Raw genomic sequence first — 25,417 nt, forward strand, 5'->3', positions numbered from 1 at the left:
TCAAAAAAACTTAAAGCGAAGTTCTCATCCCATCTGTTTCTTGACTAACTCTAACCCCAAGGACACGTGACTTTCACAGAAGCCTGTGAATGTGCCCCATTAAGGCTCACAATACACGGATACCCCCGCATATCTTCCCATGCCCTCCATTTCTCCCTTTATAAAATGAAGGACTAAATTTGAGTCTTTCATTATTCTGTTGACAGTCTCTCTCTCTCTCTCTCTCTCTTTTTTTTAAAATATGTTCTACACCCAGTGTGGGGCTTGAACTCACGACCCCAGGATCAAGAGTCACATGCTCCACTGACTGAGCCAGGCAGGTACCCCCAGTTGACAGTCTTTATGGTTCAGTTCTAAGCACCACACTGGGACAACGGGATCCTGGCACACCAAGTTCCTTCAGTTAAGTGTCGTTTGAGAAAACACCATGTTCTGGGTTTCTTTGACTCCTTCCCTGGAGAGTAAAATGGTAGAAACAAACACGATAACAATGTGGAATCTGTTGTTTCAGCTTTGCCTGCATCCATTAGTCCTTCTTTTGGTGACTGTTCTTTGTTTTGCTTTGGGGAATCACCTTTCCAAATTGGACAAAGTCTGGCCAGTGAAGGCACCCCACCCTCCGCTCGCCGGAGAATGAGCAAGTGGCCCAAGTTCCGCCAGTCAGCTGCCCTCTCTCTGGAATTTGAATCTTGAGCCAAGTGATGTGAAGATTGAAAACAGAGCAGAGACATGCCAAAAATGTACCTTAAAGCAGGGGTTAGCAGACTATGGTTGTGAACCAAATCCAGCTCTATGGCAATATTGATAAAGTTTTATTGGGACACAGACAAAATCATTTATTTACTTGTTGTCTATGACTTTCATGCTACAATGACAAAATTGAGTAGTTACGTTAGAGACTGTCCCACAAAGTCTAAAATATTCACTATCTGGACCTTTGCGGTAAAAGTTTGCTAATCTCAGCTCTAAAGGATTTCCCATTAATTCCGGCTGCCTAAATCCCAGGAGCTATCCTGGTTCCTACCCATTTCAAAGCCTGGTTCTTCAGGTTTTCTAGTGAGCTATTCCATATTTTTCTAAGAAATTTCCTTCCCTCCTTCCTTGCTTTTGCTTAAGTTAGAGCGAGTTTGTTTCTGTTGCTTACAACCAAAGAAGCCAAATTTTTTGGCACTTAAATATGTTTTTAGTTTTAAAAATCATTTAGAGAAATAAATATTTTTCTTTTTAAAGATTTTATTTATTTATTTGACAGACAGAGATCACAAGTAGGCAGAGGCAGGCAGAGAGAGAGGAGGAAGCAATCTCCCTGCCGGGCTGAGAGCCTGATGCAGGGCTCGACCCCAGGACCCTGGGATCATGACCTGAGCCAAAGGCAGAGGCTTTAACCCACTGAACCACCCAGGTGCCTGTAGAGAAATAAATATTTGATTAAATTTTTCTATCTGGCTAAACGTGTCCATTTAATGTAGCACTGATGGGGAGGAACCATATCTCTGTGGAGCAGCACGGGTGTGGCAATGAAAGCAAGTAGTATGAGTATGAATGAGTAGAAAGAGGAGTGGTACTTTAAAAAATAAAATAGAGTATTTGTTTTAAAAATTTTCATTGCTTTGGTTTGTTTAAGCCACAATATTTTAAGTATTTTAAGTTTTCAAATAATGTTAAAGAAAAATATGAGATTTTCATGCTTAGCTGAAGAGAACACAAGCTTATTGGTTTTTTTAAAAGATGGATTTGTTTATTAAGGGGGGGCGTGAGTGGGGGGAGAGGCAGAGACAGAGGAGTGGGGAGAATCTCCAGTCGAATCCCCGTTGACCAGGGTCCACAACGTGCTGCTCAATCTCATCGCCCGTGAGATCAAGACCTGAGCTGAAATCAGGAGTTGGACACTTAACCGATGGAGCCACCCAGGCACCCCAAGTTTATTGTTTCATAGCAGAAATAATAATAACTGAATCAAGGAATGAATTTTGGGTTAGGAATTCAGAATTCTGGGGGCACCTGGGTGGCTCAGTGAGTGGTTGGGTGTCTGCCTTCAGCTCAGGTCATGATCCCAGGGACCTGGAATCAAGCCCAGCAACCCGCTCCCTGCTCAGCAGGAAGCCTGCTTCTCCCTCTCCCTCTGCCTGCTGCTCTGCCTACTTGTGTTCTCTCTCTTCCTGTCAAATAAATAAATAAAATCTTAAAAAAAAAATCCAGAATTCTGGGTCCATATTCTGCCTCCGGGAAGATAGCACTCTGTGTGTGAACATCACCTCCACCTAAGGTGATACTCAGTTGCCTTATGGTATAATTATTGGTGGAAGGAAAGGAGAGTACCATCACAGATCATTTCTGTAACCTGGGCCAAGAACCAGAGCCTGGTTGGTGCCGGTGATTTCAGAAATGAGTCCAGGGCTGATGCTTGCGTGAAGGAAGGAGACTGATCCTCTGGATTTGCAGAGCCCTGGAAAATACCTTCAGTGATGAAAAACATCTCGTTGGATTAGGCGGTCTCCAATAAGTAGGCGGATTATCCAGCTTCCTTCGTTCAGAACTGACTGGACTTGTTGGACGACTTCTTAACTGTCAGGAAGGAAGAGGGAGGGATGTGCATGTTAAATCTAGTGCAAATATGAAGCACGCTGAGTTGGAAGACAAGCTTCTTTCTGTGTATGAGCAGAGGATGACCAGGGGGTGGGAGGGGTTGGGGTTGGGCTGATGGCTAGAGAGGGGAGAAACCCCCAGATTAATTCTGAATGATCACATAGTCATGGGAGCCGGAGAGGCTGGTGGTTTAGGAAGAAGGGATAGAAAAAAAAAATGAAAAGGGAAAGAGATTTGGAAATAATTTCTTCCCTTTACCTTTCCCAGGCTCATAAGCATAGAAATTCTGTGAAACATGTTTGTTGAGCTAGAAGCCACTGTCCCTTGTAAAATTCAAGAGGTCTGTGAACTTGTTGGGGGGATAAAAGTGACATCTTTATTTTCCTTAACATAAAATGAAATCTGGTATTTCCTTCAATTACAAAATGTACATCACAGACCAGCTGTATTGGTGAAGCTGAGACCTGTCGCTAATAGAAATCATGGATGTTTTCATATTATGTTATTGTGTGCAGATCTCATGAAATATTTGTGTCCATCATTATTTTGGAATTATGATAGAAATTAGACTCACCATTAGTCTTGTTCTTTAATGTGCAAAGAAGTATGTATTATTACTATATTACACATTTTTATTTTGATAATTGTATTTCAGTGTAATTGACTTCTTTGGTGGTCCTATATATCTTATTGTATACATTGGAAAGTACGGTTCTGAGAAGGGGTCCTGAGGTTTCACCAGGCTCTAAGGGCTATGTCCCTGGAGCTCTGCTGTAGGGACTGCCCTGTGTGCCCAGCACCTTCCACAGCCCCCATTCCTTCCACTCTCTGATCCAAGCCTTTGAGAAAGCTCTGTAGAAACACGGACGAATGTTTCAGATAACATGCAAAGGGAGTATTTCAGCATGGCTCTAACCAGGTAAAAATACTTGGTCTAGTTCTTGTATGGGAACAAGAACTGGAAAATAATTAACAAAAATGAAACTAGCTCTGTTCACTTTTAAAGTGTTGTTACATTGTCTTTTCAGTACTGTTTGTAAAAAAGAGTGTGATCTCTTTTTTACATAAGTAATATATCTTCTTTGTTGAAAAATTATCAAATGTACATGAGTAAAAAGAAAAAATATCCAATCTTCCTTCGCCAGTTTTTAAAAACCATGCTGGGTTCTACGAAGTGTTTTAAAAAATGATACAGAGCTATATATTCTGACATGGCAAGATTTCTATCATATAGTAAGTGAAAAAGAAAAAATAGTACATAAAACAGAATTCTATTTTTTTTAAAACATATGTGTGAAAATGCCTAGGAGGGCACTGATCCAACAAGCATCGGTGTTTACAATTGGCAATTATGAGCTAATATTAGTCAATACCAGTTTTCTCACAGGAAAGGAAATCCTTCAAGGAGAAGCACAGTGTTGATGCTAGGATTAGCAGCTTCTCGAAGTCCCAGGTATATCCTGTGGCAGCCTGTAGAGCGGCTCCTTGGTCAGATGGCTGGTGTCTGGGGTGGGGGGTGGAGGTCCGCCAGGCACCCCCACAGAGACTCCTGGGCCGGGGCCTCAGCTTCACAGTCTGGAAGCCCCAGAAATTCTAAACACTTCCAGCTGCCTCAGTTAAACCCACCATCAAGGTGGGTCTTCCTGAAGTCGCCCTTCCCACCCCACCCTCCAGGTTCCTTTGATTGGATTCTGATGTTCACAAATTTTCTTGGGACTTTTTTCTTAAGGCTTTATTTTTTTTATTTTTATTTTTAAAAAGATTTTTATTTATTTATTTGAGAGAGAGAGGGAGGGAGAATCTGAAGCCAACTGCACTGAGCCCAGAGCCTGACATGGGGCTCGATCCCACAACTGTGAGATCATGGCCTGAGCTGAAACCAAGAGTCGGATGCTTAACCAACTGAGCCATGGAGGTGCCCTTAAGACTTAATTTTTTTAGAGCAGTTTTAAGTTCACAGCAAAATTAAGAGGAAAGTGAAGAGATTTCCCCCATGCTCCCCTGCCCTCACACGTGCAGAGCCTCTCCCCCTTTATCAACATCTTCTACCAGAGTAGCACTTGTTAGCACTGATGGACCCAGATGGACACAACATACTCACCCAGCGTCCACAGTTTACACTAGGGACAAACGTATAAATGACATGTGTCCACCATTAGAGGATCAGGCAGATTATTTTCACGGCCCTAAAAATCCTCTGTGCTCCACCCAGTCATACCCCCGCCCCCATCTTGGGACATTTTAAAGATGGCAACTCTAATTCCTAAAAACTGGACCCAGTCCCTTTTCATTGTCAGAGTGGGACTGTCAGCCCATTAAACCGAACACACATCCTGCATACCCCAGGGAACTGAGTGAGTCTGGTTGACAAAGGTGCAAATTGATTTCACCTGAGTTTGGCCCCGTAGATGTGGGTGTGCACTTTTAGGCATAACCACTGTGAGCTTAGTTCTCCCAGGCTCCAGGCAGGGCCTGATGAGACTGAGGAGATCCCGTCCCTGGACAGCTGCAACCAGGCTCTCTGGCCCTCAGCAGGACCTGACCTTGGACACAGGACTCGATGGAACACAGCTCTCTCGGCAGGTGTGTAGGACAGAGGAGTTGGGCTGACTATGGTCTGGTGCAGGCTTGTTAGGGCTTGAGAAGGCCACAGAAGCTGCCAGTCCTTTCTCTTAGCTGGGCTTCTCTACAGGCCCACGAGGCCTTGAGGCTGTGCTGTTTTCATTCCTGGCCATTATTCCAGGACAATGGATTTCTTGTCAGCAACAGTATTTCTTTATTCCTGAAAGACATGCTGCCGACAAGAATGTTTCACGAAATCCTTCCCTTCCACCTCTGACCTTCCACGCGAAATATACTGTCTTCCTATTCCCACTGCACCCTTGTGGTGTACCCAGGCCATTGGCATTGCATCAGAAACATCCAAGTCCTGCTTGTCTTATTATTTCCTTAACATTTTCCTTTAAATGTGCTCCCTTTTCTCTCTTTTACTTTTTTATTTTTTTTTTAAATTTCAGCGTAACAGTATTCATTGTTTTTGCACGACACCCAGTGCTCCATGCAATACGTGCCCTCCCTAATACCCACCACCTGGCTCCCCTAACCTCCCACCCCCCGCCCTCCCTTTTCTCTTAAATGAAAAAATTTTGTTAGGAACTAGGTCAGAAATATCTGTGGAATTACAGATTTAATGAGCTGCATTTTTCTGAATATATTAAAATAAATACATAAGTATGGAACAGTTAAACATTTTCCTATGGATCCTCTAAAACCACCCTCCCCAGGTGGCTCCCGCCGGTATATTCCAGCCCAGCCACAAGAAACCCTGGCAAGTCTGTAAATTCTTCAAGAGATGCTTCTGGGTCATCCGTGTCATTACTGTTGACTTCGTTCTCTGAAACCACTCAGTCTGCGTCTGTGGGCCAATGTGGCAGGAAGGAGCAGGTCATTTCACTTGAGGTCCCACCCTGGGAGTGGTGAGTTCCGTGGCGAGGTGCCCTCTTCCACTCAAAGTTAGATTTCCTTCATCTCTGGTCGTGAGAGACCCATTCTCTTACTGATCAACGATGAAAACAGGGTGAGGATTCTAAGCGGCTTTCCTCCCTGAGGCATGATGACCAGACAAGGCCCTGGAAAAGGGGGCCTCAAAGGCGATCGAAGCTGGGGGCAGCTATGCAGAAAGGATGGGCTTGCCTGACTGTCTAATTGAAGGACAGACGTTTGCCTCTTTTCACAAAGTTAACTGCTGGTTAACCGTTTGCCTCTTGTCCACAGAGAATTTGAGGTGTTGTAGGCTGTGAAAACCTGAGGGCTTTGTGGGTCCTACCTCCATCAGTTACCAGCTGTGCAACCCTGGGCAAATCCCTTCATCTGCCTGAACCTCAGTTACTCCCAGTAGAACAGGATTGGTGACATTTAGTCACACTTGCCTTATCTGCTGTCCAGGCTGTGGGGAGGATTAAATGAGCAAAGGAAGGAGTGACTGATCTGAATACTCGAAGGCAGGGTTCGCAACACTGGATGCACTTTGGAATTATGTGGTGGGGAGAGGGGTGACTTAAAAAAAAAAACAACCACCAAAACCAGTGCTGTAAGACCCAAACCCAGAGACTCTGATTGAACTGGTCTGGAGTGGGTCCTGGGTATCTGTACTTTGAAATGCGCTTCCGGTGAGCCTCGTGTGTAGCCAAGGTTGAGAACCACTTCCCTCAACGCATGCCATCCAATACAGAAGCCACTCGCCACAGGTGGTTATTTAAATTTAAATTAGTTTGAATTCACTACAACTTAAAATTCAGTTCCTTACACTAGCCACATTTCAAGTACTCAGTGACCACGTGTAGCTACTGGCTTACCATATTGGACAGTGCAGAGATGGACTATTTCTGTCGTCACAGAGAATTCTGTTGCCTCTTAAAGCATTGCCCATGTACCAGCAGAATCAGCATCACTGGGAGCTTGTTAAGAATGCATACTCTCAGGCCATTGCCCACCCCACTGAATCAGGATCTAGATTTTAATGGAATTGAACAAAATCTTTAGCGTCTTCTTCAAGTCTGTAAAGCACTGCTGTAAAGCATACATTCACTCTTTCAACCAATGTTTATCAAATGCCTGGCATGTGCCTTGTACATGTCAGGTGATGGAGAGTGATTAGGGAAAAAACAGCAGTGTCTGCCATTCCAGCTGGAGGAAACAAATAGTCATTGCGCAAGAAAACCAATAGGCAAATGCAGTTCAGAGGGACAAAAGTAATATAGGAGAATTTGCTAGAGAGGCACTCTAGGGGCAGGGCTGCTACTTTCATTTGGAAGAGAGTGTCAGGGGGCATCTCTCTAAGGACCCCTGAGTGGAGCCTGAGTAACAAGGGGTTGGCCAAGGGAAGATGTAGGGGTGGTATGTTCTGGACAGAGACATCAGCAAGTAAAATGCCTTGAAAGGATATTGCCAGATATAGCAAATAAAAATATAAAGATTTTTTTTTTTAATTTATTTATTTGTCAGAGAGAGAGGGAGAGAGAGCAAGCACAGGCAGACAGAATGGCAGGCAGAGGCAGAGGGAGAAGCAGGCTCCCCGCCAAGCAAGGAGCCCGATGTGGGACTCGATCCCAGGACGCTGGGATCATGACCTGAGCCGAAGGCAGCTGCTTAACCAACTGAGCCACCCAGGCGTCCCAGCAAATAAAAATATAAAACGTTCACTTAAATTTCTGCTAAACCATGAATAAGTTTTAGTTATCTGAAATACTGCATGGGACAGTTTTTTTTTTTTTTTTTTATAGAGTGTATTTGTTTATTTTTGAGAGAGAGAAGAGAGTGAGAGAACACAAGCAGAGGGAGCTGCAAAGGGAAAGAGAGAAGCAGGCTCCCTGCTGAGCAGGGATGCCAGGAACCTGGGATCATGACCTGAGCAGAAGGCACACGCTTAATCTACTGAGCCACCCAGGGGCCCCTGCTTGGGACATACTTATACTAAAAAATGTATGTGTGGTTAACCTGAAATTTGAATTTAACTGAACATCCTATATTTTATGGAGACCCTACCTTAAAGAGGACCAAGGAGGGAGCAGAGTTGGAGGGACAGAGGAGGAGCAAGCGGCTGGAATAGTCAGGGCAGGGTGCCACGAGGAAGGGTGGGAGGGGTAGCAGGGCCCAAATCTTGGGCTACATAAAGGCAAGTTTTAGAAACCAAATGGTCACCAAAGGACTGTACTGACCACTGCTGTTTCTTTCGCTTTGTGTAGTCATTGGCTTTACCTTCCTGCAACCCTATGGTTTCTGGGAAGGGCTTCTTGGAAGATGAACAATTGTCCAGGCTGTCAGGCCTGGGTGGGGCTGGGGGAGACGGCAGACCCCTGGTTGCCCTGCCCAAGCATAGCGTGCAGTATACATTGTTTGGTCTGAGCTTTTAAGTGCTCTTTCCCTGTTTGTTTGTTTAATTCCTGTGCTTTTGTATGTGATCCCCTATAAATCTCCCTCTCCTTAAGGACCATGTTTGACAACTTCATTTCCCCCCAACTGGAGACATTTCCCCTGCTAAGGGTCAAAAAGACTAATTACCCAAAACCGAGTATTGGAGACACCCTCAGGCCACCCATGACCCAGAAGTGCCTGATCCTGGTCATATGAATAGAGGAATTCAGTGAGAGCAGACCTGAGCACAGAAGCAGTGATGTCCTCGAACCCCAACTGTATTCTTATCAGAAAATAAACTCCTGACCCCTTCAACAACAATAAATGTGGAAGAGACCATAAAGGATCTTCCGTTCAGTTTAGTTTACATGTGAGGAAACTGAGGCCCCGGGAGGATCATGATTTGCTGAAGGGTCCCACATAGATGATAGGGCTGGGACGTAAGCTCAGAACTTCCTAAATCTCTGTCCAGTGCTCCCTCCTCCCAAGTTGGGCTTGGTGTGGGGAACTGTGGGAAAGGCAGCAAAACAGCGGCTGACACTCATTGAGTGCTTTAACACTTAGAAAGCCCTTCTCTACATTATCTCCTTCGAGACAGGGACAGTTTCCATTTTGGAAGCAGGGAAGCAGGAGCTCAGAGAGGTTAAGTGACTTGTCCAGGATCACACAGCTGTTAAGTGACAGAACCTGGAGTTAAAATCCAGATGCAGGCTCCTTGGTCTGTTTCCATTATAATGTGGAAAAAAGGAGGAATGAGAGAGCAGCATACTCACCACCAGTATTATCAGAGGTTGAGAGCCGGCAGGTGGGAGGGAAAGGTGGCCTGAGAAATGAGAAAGAAGATTGCTTGCAGGGAGCCTTGGAGGCACATGGCATGCATCATCCCCTTCAACTGTCACATCAGATTTATACTTGAGGAACTGAGGCTTGGAGAGGTTGGTTTGTCGCCCAGCTGGTTAGTAGCAGGGCTGGGACTTTGATCCAGATCTGTCGAATTGAGAGTCTCAGCAGGTCCCTCCTGGGTTTTTGGGGGGCCGGTGAAAGTGCAGGATGAAACAGGACAGCACAGAGAACATGCAAGAAAAAAAAGACCAGGAAGGCTTACAGGGACAATGAATGATCCTTAGGGCGGTGGGGGGGGGGGGGGAGGACAGTGTGTGGGGGGTGTGGAGCCTCTTCCTCCCTCTTGCTTTCCCCTCTACTCTGCATGCAAATATTGTCCCAGAAGCATTAGCTAAATCCCCTCTTTTTAAAGTCTGTAGATTTGCTTGGGGGCTGAACTGCAGCTCTACTTGCGTTGCTAGTCGGTTCTGTCCTTGGAACTGCAGTACTCTGGCCCCCTGGCTTCTCTGGCCACAGCTAACAGGGCCTTTCCCCTGAACTGCCCCCCCACCCTCCAGCTTCCAAAGACCACCAGCATTAGGCAGGAAACAGAGCTGGATTGTCTTGTTTTCATGCAAGAACTTGTTCCATCTTCTCCTGTCTCCCTCCCCCCACCTCCAGGTTCTAATTTTGTTTCCAAAATAATTGTGAGGTTTTTCCCCAGCTGAGGGTCCCTGATTGACTAGTAGTAGGGAAATTCCTACCAAGGCTCCCTTATCTTTTCTAGTCAACCATCCTGCTAGTCTGTTGTTGGAGGCTGGCATCATTAAGTCTTCTCATTTGCCCGGGTACCTAATTCAGTCCTGATGAGGAGTAGGTTCACATTAATCTTTCTGCCCTGAATTGACAATGCAAGGGAGTAAGAGGTAGAATTATTCTGTGGGGCTGTCATCACTAATGTTTCCCTTGTTTAGACATCTTTTGTAGCCGGGGAATCTCTCAAGCCTGGCGTCTAGGACATTCCTCAGAAGCCTCCCCATTAGGCGAGTCACTGGATGACCCTCTTGTCCTCTGGGGGAATGCTGGGAGTCGGCACATCTGCTCCCGGGGCTTGGGGTTCACACGTGGTCAGTGAGCCTGCTGCCCACCAGCCAGCTGCCACGTTGCTTCTCATCATCGCCCTTGGACAGTGTCTGTAAGCCTCAAAAAAATGAATGAAAGTATAAGTCCAAGGGAATATAAAAATGTCAGAAAATGTAGTTAATATTTACTCTGGGCAGTAAAAGGCCAACATTTGGGGCATGGGGGTGGAGGGTCTATGGGGATTCTTCCTATTGTTCTTGCAATATATCTTCTTGATATCTGAAAACATCTGAAAATAAAATGTCTTTTAGATAGATGGACAAAATCCATTTTGCAGCCAGATTGAGTAAGTGAGCAAGAATATGAGGAACAGTGTGGAGCAGAGGCAGGAAGCGAAGTGGTTAAGATGAGGGCCACAGGGTCAGGGCCAATGGCGTTGGTCTGTTGCTTTCCACCCTAAGAGCTGTCATACCTTGAACAGGTTACTTAACCTCTTCAAGTTCCAGTCTTTATCATCTGGAAAATGGGGATGTGAATGTCGACCTCCCTAGAATATCAAATTACGTGAGATAATGCACGTAGGACGATGCCTGAGGCTTAGTAGGGGAGTCACTACATGGTAGGAAGAGGGCAAAAAGAGAAAGTACAAAGTCTTTCCTCATCCAGTCTCAATGATTTCCCAGTCACTGTCTTGTGATCCCCACACCCAATACCAGACACCCACTGCCTGTTGTACTCAGCTCCTGGCTTTGACTGGCTGTTTTCCAGGTGGTGAATTCCCCCAGAATGTTTCCTGACATTTCCAAATGGTCGTCTTAAAGGGCCAGCAGGAAGATGCTTATGGATCCTTCTTAGCTTGTGACCTTGGGGCCATAGTCATTCATTCATTCATTCATTCATTCATTCAACAAATTTCACTGGGTAAGGGTAGTGGGAACTGTGGACCAGCCACTGAAGTTGGCATGGGGATATAGCACAAAACAAAATTGACCTGGTCCTTGACCTCCAGCTGCTTAAATTCTAGGAACTAGCCTTTCCCTATGGTTTTCTCTGGCTCCTCTTCCTGACAACACCCAGTCTTAGTCATTCCAGAACGCAAAACCTCCTTTAGTGCAACACGCAGACAGCTCAGGCTCACAAAGCCACAGGAGGCAGGGCACAATAAGATGTTGGCAGTTACTGGGCCGGATCATTCTTTAGCTGCCCTTGTTGGGAATAATTCGGCCTTGGGAGAAATGCAGGGTAGCCCGTGGTATGAAGCCCAAACTGCCTTCTCTGCCAATACTCAGATGCTGATTGGCTGCCCCACCCACCCGACTTCCATGCCCACTGTACTTTTTAAAGCTAGTCTCTGCCCTAGACTCTCCCTTCCTTCTGTCTGTAGTCCCTATCAGTCTGAAACCCTTTTTCCAAACAGCTTTCCTTTGGTCATCAAATAAGCCCTTCACCCGCCCCCCCACCACCCTGCCCCACCCTCACCCCGCCTCCCCAACCACAGCCCTGCTACCCTTCCAGCACCACAAGAGTTCATGCTTCCGAGGTCTTGGAGACCAGTTAATCACGAAATCAGCATTAGCAAACCTGCCTAGCCTCTCTATCTGGCGATTTTTCCATCCATTTGTTTTACAGGAAAACTGGAGTAACAGTACAGAACAATACAAACTGAAGGAGAAAGAATTTCATCTCTCTTACGCTCTTCTGCATTCATAACTGTTAGTAAACCTCTCATTTATAAAAACTGTTGACCATCAGTGTTCTCGAGAATGTATTGCTATCGTTTCCCTTTAGAACGTTACTTCAATGATATTTATTGAGGACTGCTTATGTTTGATGACCTATAGAGGAAGTCTTATATATTTTTCACAAATAAGACCTACAATGCCAAAAAAATATAACTAAGTATACACTAAAGGAAGGACTCCAGTGAGTTCTGTATGCTGAGATTGGAAGACTCAGTCTCTAAAAGGTGAACTCTGTGTGTGTGTGTGTGTGTGGCCAAGCAGGGGGAAAAAAAAGAGATTTAACAATTACTTTGTGATTTTTTTTTCAATATCATGAAAAATAAGTCTCCATGAAAAAGAAAAAAAAAAGGAGCCCACCCAGGTACTGGACTCAGACACAGTCCAGGTCTTATGCTCCTTTCTACCATGTACTTGCTAGTAGAATTGGTATAAAAATGAAAAGAGAGAATAGATATAAATTGATTACCACAGTGCTTCAATAAATGGTAGCACAGACTGTGACCTGTGTGCCCCCAAACCTATTCTCTTCTCTTAGTAACGTAACCTTGATTTTCATCTGAGCACATAGACTTCCTTGCAGCTAGGTGCAGCCATGGGACTAGACCAATGAGTTCTGAGCAGAAGCATTGCATGCTACTTCCCAGGAAGTCTCCCTAAAGAGAGAAGACAGTCTTCATCATCCTTCCTCTGCCTATTACTGGTCTGGACTCTGACTGTGATGGCTGGTACCCCAACTGCTATATTGGGGCATGAGGAGGAGGACCACACTCTGAGGGTGCCTGGCATTGCAGAGAGCTAAAGAGTTTGAGTCCTTGATGAGCAGGGATCTGCCATTCCAGTTTTGGACTTCCTGAGGATTTCTTTTCATAAAGCATAAATTACTTTTCTCATATCTAAACCATTATTTTTTTAGGTCTTCATTTCCCTAAGTGAAGCTAATCCTAACTAATATACTATAATTATTATTGTCATCATTATTTTATTAGCACTGGCCCACAATCCTGCTCACTCACAGCTTCCTTTTTTAGGCCAGTAGGAACAGCAGTGAATTTTAAAATAGCACAGTGAATTTTGCCTTTGTTCTGGTCTCTGTTGCCAATCTATTCGTGCCTTTAATGTGGGGGCCCCATATCCTCCTGGTCCCCACTTCTTTCCCTCCTCTGTTTCCCTCTCTTTCTAAATTCCTGACTCTGGGTCTTTCCCCACTTTCTATGGCTTTTCTTGAAGAATTCTCACCTGAAGTACCCTAAAAGCAGAGGAGTGTTTGGATTAGGTAGAAAAAAAAGAAAAGCATTCCAGGTGGGAGAAAACATAAGCAAAAGGGAAGAGCAGATGGAGGTCATGGGGGGGTCTAGACAGGAAGTGGCAGTAGGTTTCTGCTGAGGGTGGTAGGAGATGAGATTGAGTTGGGAAAGTTGGAAGGTGGGGAGATGGGACCCTATTATGGAGGGTTCTCAGGGCCCAGTAGAGGAGTCTGGACTTGATCCCAGAGGAAACAGAGAGTCACTACACGTTACTTAGAGGGGGCAGCGACACGAGGCAAGAGATGTTTCCAAAAGAATGAATCTGGCTGAAGTGTGCAAAACAGATTGAAGGCAGGAAGAGCCTGGAGACAGGGAGACCAGTATAAATCTTCCACCCAGTAATCAGATGGCCAAACATTGTCAACAGACTTTGACAGGGGCCGTATGAAACAGCTACATTAAAGTGTAGTGATTTCAGTTAAACAGATGAAGAAGCCTTAAACAAAGTCTTTCCCCAGAACTTCTCACATGGAGAAAACAAGCAAGCGTCCAAACAGTGAAAATTGGTTCAATCCTTTCGGAAAACAGTTTGGCACTATGGATCAAGAGCCTTAAGAATGTTCACACCCTTTGACCCAGTAATGCTACTTTCTGGGAATGCTAGGGAAATAATCCAAACTGGAGACAGAAAAAAAGAATGCATGGAGATCTTAATCACAGCACACTTAATAATAGCAAATAATTAGAAACAATCTAAATGCTCAGCAGTGGAAGGATGGTTTAAGCACACTGTGGTTCTCAGTTACATGTCACTCAGCCATGAACTCCAAGGAGTAAGAAGACCAGACAGATGACATGGAAATGCTTGTGACATCACTCGAGGAAAACAGGATACAAAATATACTGAATGTATATCACACAACAAACACCCCAATTGTAGAAAAGTAGTATTCTGAATTTCTCTTGGTTATTTCATTAAAGTGAGAGGACTATAGATTTTGTTTCTTCTCTCTTTAAAAAATGTTTTCTCTCCCCAATATGCTTTTGTTACATCTATACTTTCAATCATAGGGAATGTCAAGGACAAGTCATACTATTCATTCTTCTCTGAATTGTTTGGCTTGATAAGAATAACTATGTATGACTTTTATGTTTTTTTAAAGAAGTGAGTGATTTTTCAAAAACAAAATATATTGATAAATATGGAGAAGCCTTGAGAAATTCTCTTGTCATCGCAGGCATAGACACTTACATTCATCTTCTCTATGATGTGGTTTAAAAAAAAGGTACAGGCTGTCACGTGTGTGTGCGTGTGCCGGCGGGAGGGTCTGAGTTTGAATCCCACCTTAGCTGGCGACCCTGGCTCCCTCATCTGTGAAATAGGGAATGATGCCTTCCACGCGTAATTACTGAGGAAATGAAGGGAAAGAAAGTACAGAGAAAGAAAGTGAGCGAGATCTCCTTAGCACAGTGCTTTGCACTTTGGAGACCCACAGTAATGGTGGCTTTGAAGACTGAGTGCTGTTCTGTTCTCGGTTCTGCTTTCTGTATCTTGCAGGTGCGTAGCTGTCAGTTTATGGGGTGACTGTCCGTGGAGGGAGACAGAGCTCTGAGCAGTTTCCTCAGCCTCAGTCACCTCATGCCTCTGGGCCGCTGCCACCCTGATGTTTTGACCACCCCGCCCCAGGCAATTTTGCCTCCTTTATCTGCCTTCACAGTGCTTTCCCCTCTGCCAGGACCATGCTTTTGTGACAGTACATAATGACCTGATTGTACAAAAGCAAGTTTATCTTCAAAAGGATGTTTTATCCTCCATATACTCAGCCAGTACATGTTTAAGAATGGTTTTATGTCTTCAGGGTTTAAGGCTGGAACGTAAAGTGGCCTTTGTGTGCTGAGATCATTCTGCTATACCTCCCTTGACCCCAGCTTTGTGCAAGTCCCAGGGTACAGCCCTGTGCAAAGTGGCATGGGTCTGTGGAAGATGACGTACAGTTCTAAAGGGCCACTGAGATTAGAGAGAGAGAGAGAAGGAAGAAGACAAGGTTGACTAGGAGACCACGTGAGGCAGAGCAAATTAATGGCAAAAATGATTTTGGAGGGTGCTAAACAGCACCCTTAATCTCCCCAACATCCTGCTTATGAAACTTTTATACTCAGCCATCTTTTCTAAGTTTCTCAAGGACTACTTAAGTGTGGGAACCCATTTAAAACCTTATGAAAATCCAGGGAGATGATGTTTATTGGCTCTGCATGGTCAGCTAAGCCTGCCGGTCTGTCCAGGGATGCCACGGATTGCCTCCCTGGCGTTCCCAGCATGCCAGGCGCTGATGCTCTGGGAGGGCGGAAGTCCCCTTCCTTCCCCACCCTGCATTCTGTTCTCGAGCCGAGGATGTGGCCAATTTGGGAGTAAAAACACCGTATGTGACTCTTGCAGACATTCTGCCCCTCCCAAAAGAGGGAAACCGAGAGAGATGGAGCACTGGGTGTTATATGCAACTAAACAAGGGGGCCTGGGTGGCTCAGTCATTAAGCATCTGCCTTCAGCTCAGGTCATGACCCCAGGGTCTTGGGATCGAACCCCACATCGGGCTCCCCACTCATCGGAAAGCTTGCTTCTCCCTCTCCCACTCCCCCTGCTTGTGTTCCCTCTCTGGTTGACTCTTTCTCTGTCAAATAAATAAAATCTTAAAAAAAAATGAATCATTAAACAATACAACAAAAACTTATGGTGTACTATATATGCTGGCTAACTGAACACAATAAATAAATGAAATAATATAAATTTAAAACTCAGTACCAAAATTAACAAAAAAGAGAAAGAGAGAGAGAGAGAGAGAGAAAAGAGAGAGATGGTCATTTGAGAGAACAAATGTGGGCTTGGGACCGTCTTCTCTCTGTAGTCCCCCCCACCCCCCAACAGCTGCCCCTGGCCCTTTTTGGCTCAGGGCTTGTTCACTGAGACATCCAGTTTCATTTTTCAGTCAGCAGTGCTGTGTCATGAGCTGACTTAGAAGGAAGGCTGTTGAATTCCCTGCACCAATCACCTACTAGGTGTTTAGTGACATTTGGTGAATAAATGAATGCATTCACACGTGAACTAATGAAACTTTCGCTTATTCCCACACCACTTGTTTTCTTTCTTCCCATGTTCTAGCTCCCACTGGCAGAGGAAGAATTATGGTGATTCGTTACAATGCGTCAGGACGTCTTTCCTGGTTACTGACTTTAAATCTTTTTTTTTTTTAAGATTTTATTTATTTATTTGACAGAGGTCACAAGTAGGCAAGAGAGGCAGGCAGGGAGAGAGAGGAGGAAGCAGACTCTCCGCGGAGCAGAGAGGCCGATGCGGGGCTCGATCCCAGGACCCCGGGATCATGACCTGAGCCGAAAGCAGAGGCTTTAACCCACTGAGCCACCCAGGCGCCCCTCCTGGTTACTGACTTTAAAAAGAATTATGACGGGCGCCTGAGGGTGGCCTGGGGGAGGGGGACAGGGAGAGGGTGGGTGGGTTATGGACACTGGGGAGGGTATGTGCTATGGTGAGTGCTGTGAAGTGTGTAAACCTGGCGATTCACAGACCTATACCCCTGGGGCCAATAATACATTATATGTTTATAAAAAAATTAAAACATTATTTAAAAAATTTAAAAAAAGAATTATGACTTTAAAAGGAAAAAAAAAACAACCCTAGAACATTATTTAAATACAAACAAGAAATCTGAATTCTATAACCGTGTGGAGCAGCACTGCCCAGTAAATGGGAATCCCAGTGCCAAACTGTATGTGATGGGAAAAGTCTATTTTCTTGGAATAAAAAGAGAAAATAAGGAAGGGAGGAGGGCAAGGAGGGAAGGAAGACAGAAAGTAGGAGAAAGGAGCAGAGAAAGATTGAGGAAGAAATGTGAGTTCTGGTCCTTTGGCTCCAGCTTGGCCACTCATGGCTTTGTAACCTTGATCGTCAGTCTTCCCAAATGAGCTGTTAACAGGTCAGTTCTCAGACTTTATGAGCGCATCTCAGTTGTGGTGGTGGTGGTGGTGGGTGGTTTTAAGTCTTTGCCAGGATGGGGGTGAGACAGATATTAAAAATGCAGATTCCTGAGCCCTGCCCTCAAAGACTTTGACTCTGGCCTGGGACCCTATGAAGCAAGCCATTTGGAGAGCTCACTTTGAGAAAACAGGACCCAGTGGTCTGAGAGAGGATGAGACTCTGACTCCTCAAGGGACTGGGACAGTATTCCTCACCTCCTGGGCCAGCCGCTTCAGGGCATGCTCTAGCTCTGGTTCAGATGGGAACGACTTGTTGCTTAAGTGCTCGAGGCAAAGGGAATGGCACTTTAGCCTCTTAGAGACAAGCAGACTCAAGGTCGCTTTTGCTCCCTGAGTTGTCAGCACTTGTTAAACGGGACAGGGATGAATTCAAGTGCACGGGCTCCCTGGATGTACTCACGCGTGTTGGGGAGGGGGAGGACAGGAACAGGACCTCCCACAGAGGGGTGCTTTGTGTACCTTCCCCTGCATGCTCTCATCTCACCTTCAGGGCATAGATTTTCACCTTCCTTTCACTGTCGGGGAAACTGAGGCACAGAGCCTTCTTGCCAGAGCATACGCCGTTCTTCATTGGCACCCTCAGAGGAAGATTTCAGATCTCCTGATTCCTAGTGTAATAATGGTTTCCCCAGTGTACCATGTTGCAGAGAACTAACTGTGTATTTATTAAACGAAAGGACTGAGGAATTATTAGCAATAAGTTTCTAACACTTCTTAGCCAGAACAATGATAAAATTCCAGTGTGGACTGCGATTACTGCTCTAATGAAATTAATGATGAAAATTCCTGGGCGTGCAGCCTGTGCAGTCCAGTCTTGTGGTGAGGGGACGCGGGTGTATATCATATGTATTTGCATACATGGGTTTTTGAAAAGAGATGGCAAGAGATATATGAAATGATAACAGTGATTATGAATAGTGGAATTACAGGTGATTTTTATTTTCTTTATACTTTTTATGTGTTGATTGTATTGGTTATGTTTCTATAATGAGTCTTTTTTTTTTTTTAAGATTTTCTTTATTTATTTGACAAAGAGAGACACAGCGAGATAGGGAACACAAGCAGAGGGAGTGGGAGAGGGAGAAGCAGGCTTCCGGCAGAGCAGGGAGCCCGATGCAGGGCTTGATCCCAGGACCCTGGGATCATGATCTAAGCAGAAGGCAGATGCTCAACCGACTGAGCCACCCAGGTGCCCCAATATAATGAGTCATTTTTAATCAGAAAAAAATATACATTTAACACATCTCTGTTTATAGATACTTGAGAGTTTCCAAGATGCCTTCACAGATTTCTTAGTGGGTTTTGTACTTACTGCATAAAAGTACTATTATTTAATTATCCCCATTTGCAAAGGAAGTAACTTCCCTTGTGTCACACCGCATAGCTTATCAGAGGTGGACTGTGACACAAACCCAGATCCGCCAGCTGATTTTCCCATTTCTTTGCTCCCTAAGACCCTGTGTTTGCTCATTTGTTTGAGTGAGCTCTGGACCCCTGCTACCAGTTCATGCACGAGCCTGTGGTCTTGCCCTCACTTCTCCTCCCTCACGTGGCCTCTGCCTCATACAAGGAACCCCAAAGTGGGTCTTTCCCTGCATTTCCACCTTCGCAATGCTGGGAGAAGCCTTGCAGGCAGACGTCCACACATTGGTGAGATGGATTCTTTTACTCCCCCTGGGGCCTGTTGAGACAGGAGTGTGGGTGCCCCGCTGTGGGGCTCCTGGAGGAAGGCCAGGAGGGAGAGAGAGAGGCGAGTGTCCCTTGCAACACTGAGGAGGCTGAGCCACTCTTGCTGTCTGGAGGGTGACCTGAACCTGGCCCACCACGCTGCCCTGGATGCTTGGTGGCAGAGAGAAGGGAGGAGGTGACACTGAGACCGTGCCGTGCTTCTTGGAGGATGCCACTCCACCTGCCTGGGGTTGGTAAATGGCGCTCCTGGGTGGTGTTGGGTTTCTTTCCTTTCTATAAACAACGAACAGACCCTGGACCACAGAACAATGGACTGAGTCAGGGGAAGAGAAGAGAGCAGTGTGGGGGTGGGAGGGCGGTGTGGGAAGGAGAGGGGCCCGGGCACACATCCAGTCCCAAGGGCAGGCCCTGTGTGACTCGACTGGCCAGATAACTTTTATATGCTTGGTCCCTTTTTTTTTTTTTTTTTTTTTTACTTAAAGATTTTTTTTTTTTAAATTTTATTTATTTGACAGAGATCACAAGTAAGCAGAGAGGCAGGCAGAGAGAAAGAGGAAGGGAAGCAGGCTCCCTGCTGAGCAGAGAGCCCGATGCGGGGCTCGATTCCAGGACCCCGGGATCATGACCTGAGCTGAAGGTAGAGGCTTTAACCCACTGAGCCACCCCAGGCGCCCCAGGTCCCTTATTTTTAAAAATGGCAATGAGGTTCATGGTGTCAAGGATGATTTTTCTTGAAGGATTGTTATAAGGTTCAAATTGATTCACTTGCTCAACCAATTATTTATTATCTGTTTGTTCCAGATCCCGTTTTAGGTGCTGTGGGGAGAGCAGTAACCGAGACAGAAGTGGGCCCGGTCTTCATCTGGGGAGAGAGACAACAAACAGGTAAGTGTAAAATCAAACTTCAGACTGCTGAGTTCAACAAGAGACAGAAAGCTAAGTAGAAGGCATAAAGGTGTCGAGGGAGCTATTTTATTTTATTCCATTCCATTTCATTTCAATTTATTATCTTTCAATCTTTGTCATCTCTACCCCCAGCATGGGGCTCAAACTCACAACCCCAACATCAAGAGGTGCGTGCGCTACTAACCGCACCAGCCAGGCTCCCCAGAAAGCTATTTCAGACAAGGAGTTAGAGGAGGACCTCTCCTAGGAGGGGAGACTGGAGCAGAGGCCAGGAGACACGAGCGAGCGAGCCGGCGGGTATCTGGGGAAGCACATTCAATGCTGAGGGAACAGCAAGGGCCACAGAGTGGGGTTTAAGCATGACAACGGATGTGACAGTCGCAGCCTATAAATGGGAATAGATGAACCCTCCAAAGTGGCCATTTCTCACAGGCCTCTTGACTCTCTGACAACGAACAAAGAGGTGAGCAGTCGCAGAAAGACAAGAATTACACCTGACATTCCACTGGTCCTGGGGTCCTACCCTCACGCACTATCACAGGAATAGGCTAAAAGAAAAAGAGAGTACTTTCTTCATGCTTCCATTAGAGCCAGGAGCATCTTACATTTCATGATCTGTTTATATTCTCTCTCCCCCCAGGGACATGGCTTCCGGGGGCAGGAGTGGCCCTGACTTCTCCGGGATCCTGTGGGGGGGTGGTGAGCCATACAGGCTTGGAAAGCGTGGGTTGGAATCCTGCTTCTGTCATGTACTTGCTGTGTGAGTTCAGGCATGTTTCTTGTCTTTCTGAGCCTTGGTTTCCTCATCTGTGAAGTGGAGGCATTTTTATAGACAACCCATGGGGCTGCCATGAGAATGAATAGGGCCTTGAGTATAGTAAGTACAAAGTTATACATTGTTCATCGACAGTGCCCACGTTCCAGATGCCCGGCATATAGTAAGTGCTCAATGCATTTTGTGGAATGGGAGCTTTAGCGTAAGAAAATGCTGCACGAAGACTTCCATATTCTTCTACAGCTTTTGCCAGGGGATCTGCGGTGCCCCCAGGAGGGACACAGCCATTGTCTTGGAACACCTACCAGACAGGCCAGCAAGCTAAATCTCCGAATTGAACTCCTTGCTCCAGGGCCTGTTTTAGTCTCATTCTCAGATGGAAAACATGTCCAGCCGCTAGCTTGATAAGGACAGATACAGTGCCTGATCTCTGCCTGGAGCTAAAAAGCAGCCCATTTGCTTCCCACCTGGCTCTGGTTGTCTTCCAGCTTCTGCCCATGGGGTATCCCCTCAGCCCTCTCTGGAGCTCCACGTGGGCCTGGTACTCACCCCACCTCGGTGCCATGTTGCAGTCATTTCTGTGACTTGTGGAAAGCAGTCTTAGAATCAGGTGAGCCGGGCAAGTGATAGAGCAGAGATCTGAGGATATGGCCAGATGTAAAACATACCTTACGCTCACCTGTTCCCAAGGTGAGCCCAGCAGCAACCCTCTTGGTTCATAATAACCCGTGTCATTGTGCGGCGTAGAAAAACTGAAACAAGTAGCTCATGGGCCCGGAAAAGAGGATTTGAAGGGAAAGGGGGAGAGCATCTCAAATGGAAGAGTAGGGTGCGCATGTGGCTACAATTGGCTAATGGCAGGAGGCACTGAGAGTGGGAGTAGATTCCGAGGGGCCGGAGGGAACATCTGCAGAACAAGCCCTAGGCAAGTGTCTCCCCAGGGATTTCCTCCTTGCTTGCTCCAGTTCCAAGCAACCGCCAGCATTTTGCTTGCTTTCCTAAGACCCAACCCTGGCATGAAGACATAATGGTGACCTTGAGAGCTTGCCCTCCCTCTGTCTTGTGCAACCTGATGTAATGCAGATGGAATGTGTATCTTCCCCCACTTTTCTGAGTCAGGAGCAGGGGACTGGAGTGGTTATGTCTTCTAAAAGATGGGGAGGTGACCTCATCTTTTAGGTCACCTTGCCCTCACCTCGACTTCCATTCCTTGGGTTCTTTGTCCAGGCAGGCTAGACTCAGCTGAGTGACCCTTGAGTGAGCCACATTACTGACCTTTGGTGAACCAATGCCAGGAATTTGGTGTGTTTAGATGAAGTGGGCTGTAGATCTAGGCCAAAGTGACATTTGACTCTGGAGGGCTCTGTTAATACCTTGTACGTGAACTGAGGGAGAAAGTAAGGTGTAGGGATCCCCAAAATAAGAGTCCAGAGTGTTGGCAGATAGCCCTTGGCTGAGTGGCTGTGAGTGAGGGCCTTCACCTTCTCTAGTGTTTGTTTTTTCTACTATAAAGTGGGGATAATTCCTGATGCACCGAACAGACAGGGTTCTTATGAGATTCACATTTGAGCAAATTTACAGCATGTGATATTGAGTGGTAGAAAGTACGTGGTTTCCCTCATGCGGTGGTTGTGAGACTCAGCCAAGCAGTTAACTCAATGACCAGCACATAATAGCTGCTCAGTAAAGCATTATAAATAATTCTCAGTGTTGCTCATAGAATTCTATATGGGCACATGTGATCTTAGTCCACAGAGCCATATAAAATGTGAGTGGTGATTTTCATTTTTATTATCTGTGTATATGTATCTGTGTTTACACTGCTACCTGTTCCAGTCCAGGCAGATACTTCCCATCCCGGTGATCTTAGTAACACCCCTGCTGTTCTCCTTGCATTTGCAACTCCCCAGTTCAGCCCCACACAGTCTCTCCCTCAAACATCATAACCATCACATTATTCCTCTTGAGGAACAGTGTCTTTTATGGGCATGTGACCTCAGCACCCTCCAGATCGATCTTTGATGCAAACCCCCTTCTCTGCTGGAGGATCAACCATCTCTGCCCCAAACCTCTGCTTATTGTTGAGCTGTCACTGCCAAGTGGAACACCCTCATCTCTTCTCTTATCTTTCCTCAGTTTCAGCCCTTTCACAGCATGTATCAGCTCTTTCCTTTAGGAGACTTCCCCTGGTTTACCCACCCCACAGATCACTCAGCGTGTATGGGCTCAGTTTGTGTTCTATGATTTTGCTGTGGCCTGCCCATGACTTTCTAGACAAGCTTTGAGCCACGTGGCACAGACTAGGTTTATGGTTTCTTCTGGATTCCTGGCTGGCCCTTAGTGGGTTGTCCTTGACACATCTGAGGAGGTTGTCCTTGACCATGAGGCTTGCACCTCATTATCTCCATTCTAGACCGCTCTTTTTTTTTAAAAAGATTTTATTTATTCATTTGAGAAAGAGAGTGAGAGACAGAGAGAGCACAAACAGGGGAAGAGGCAGAGGTAGAGGGAGAAGCAGACTCTCCACTGAGCAGCGAGCCTGATGCAGGGCCCTATCACAGGACCCTGAGATCATGATCTGAGCCAAAGGCAGACACATAACCATCTGAGCCACCCAGGTGCCCCTCCCCCCTTTATTTTTTAAGATTTTATTTATTCATTTGGGGGAGAGAGAGGGAGCAAGGAAGAGAGAGAGAGAGAGAGAGAGAGGGTCCCTCTTTAGCAGCAGAAGTTCCTTGAGGAGCAATGCCACCCTTACATGAAACATCTATGTCAGATGCCAAGGTGAGTTCCTACCTCCCACCACACCCAGGGAAAGCTTTCAACTCATGCCTGCAAATGGTAAACCCTGCCTGACTCACTGCTGTCCTACACAGGTATAATTGCTCTTGTTCTCTAATTTAGCAGGGACCTTGAAACCACCTTGAAACCACCCATGGACCTTGAAACCACCTATGCAAGGAGTGTGTCAGAGCCTTAGGTCAATGTCTCTTCAGCATGCTGAGAATTTTCTCCTGGTTTAGTTTTCTGTGTATACCTATAGATAAATGCTCATGCTAGGTTCCCCTTCCTCCAAGCTACCTCTTGTACTCTGGTTTGGTTCTAGGCCTTCTTTGCAAAGAGCAGTCGTGAGCTCCATGTGCAGGTTTGCTCCCAAATTTCTCTTCCCTCCTTTGGTGTCTCTTCACTTGGCATTTGTGTGTGTCCTTGGCACTTGGCATAGATACAAGATAAATAGAAACTTGTCTTCTTTGGAGAATCTTATAAGCTGGTGAAACTTTCTCCCCCACTGGTAAGAGACTTCTAAAGAGGGCCTGCCCCTGGATTTCTGCTTTCTTCTCTTGCTCCCTAAACATTTTAGGTTAAAGCTCACTTTAAGAATATTTTGAAAGCTGTGGATTTTCTCCCCAGGAAAGGTACACACATATCTAATAGTTTGCATTAAATTGGTAGACCCCCCGACCCCATCAAATCCATCCACAAACCCACAGGCCCTAGGTAAGGAATACTTCTCCTCTTAAAAAGTAATGAACAAGGATGAGAAGAAGGGAAAAAAAAATCCTCAAAACCACCTAAAAATGCGACATAAATAGAAGTGAATGAACCTAACTCTATTTCAAATAAATAATACTACCACACTGAAGGGAGAGTAAACAAACAAACAAAAACCAGTGAATATTGAATTCTAGTTGAAGGACTTTTTCCTATAGTGGTATGGGTTAGCAATCCTAAAAGTTTTTAGTGTGCTATGGAATTGAGCAATTGAATAAATATATTGAGGTTAATGGGAGCCTATTCCTTCTGTTGGAGAAGAGAGTTACAAAGATAAAGAGAAGGAACACTAAAATCAATCTTATGGTAATGAATTAGAATGGGAGATATCTGTATGAGTTCATGGTTGTATGTGTGTACAGATATAGTAATAAGATATCAATATCAACTCATATTTCTTAGTTCTGTCTGCTAAAAGTCTTAGAAGTAGACACTCAGTAGCACTGAGCACAGCTGGCAGCTAGCTCTTGTTTTCTAAATACCTTTCATCAGTAAAAGGAACCAGGACTTCTTGGAGAAATGGCTGGTTTCAGGGCTCAGAGAGAGAAAATACAAGATGAACCTAGATATCATGTTGTTCCAGAAATTAAGGAGGTGCTAAAAAGATAGTAGCAATATGTCAAAAGGACAGAGGAATCAGAAGAGGATCCCACTGGTCAAATCTGGGGCAATCTGAACATTAAATAACAGTAGTTACAATCCCATGGTACATTCTTTGAATAAAATAAGAATCTAGGAACTCATAGCATCCAGAATATATAAAGAACTAACACAACTCAACACCCCAAAAATAAATAATCCAATTTAAAATGGGCAGAAGACACAGATTTCCTCCAAAGAAGACATACAGATCAACAGACACATGAAAAGATGCTCAACATTACTCATCATCAGGGAAATCAAAACTGCAATGAGATATCGCCTCATGCCTGTCAGGATGGCTAGAATCAACAACATAAGAAGAAACAAGTGTTGGGCGCCTGGGTGGCTCAGTGGGTTAAGCCGCTGCCTTCGGCTCAGGTCATGATCTCAGGGTCCTGGGATCGAGTCCCGCA

The 25,417-nt window shown here is 45.4% G+C and overlaps 1 protein-coding gene across 1 annotated transcript in view; it reads left to right on the plus strand.

The window, feature by feature from the left end:
* LOC125084403 (collagen alpha-1(I) chain-like) overlaps window positions 1-25,167 on the plus strand; it is a 52,367-nt gene extending 27,200 nt beyond the window's left edge. The window contains exons 3-5 of the mRNA XM_047701633.1: window positions 19,931-20,014; window positions 20,676-20,795; window positions 23,715-25,167. Coding sequence (XP_047557589.1) covers window positions 19,931-20,014; window positions 20,676-20,795; window positions 23,715-23,790 — 280 coding nt within the window. The 3' untranslated portion in view covers window positions 23,791-25,167. The remainder of the gene's footprint in view (window positions 1-19,930; window positions 20,015-20,675; window positions 20,796-23,714) is intronic.
* Window positions 25,168-25,417: the final 250 nt, after the last annotated feature.

The sequence above is a fragment of the Lutra lutra genome, chromosome 14 (genome assembly GCF_902655055.1).
Source record: "Lutra lutra chromosome 14, mLutLut1.2, whole genome shotgun sequence".
NCBI lineage: Eukaryota > Metazoa > Chordata > Mammalia > Carnivora > Mustelidae > Lutra > Lutra lutra.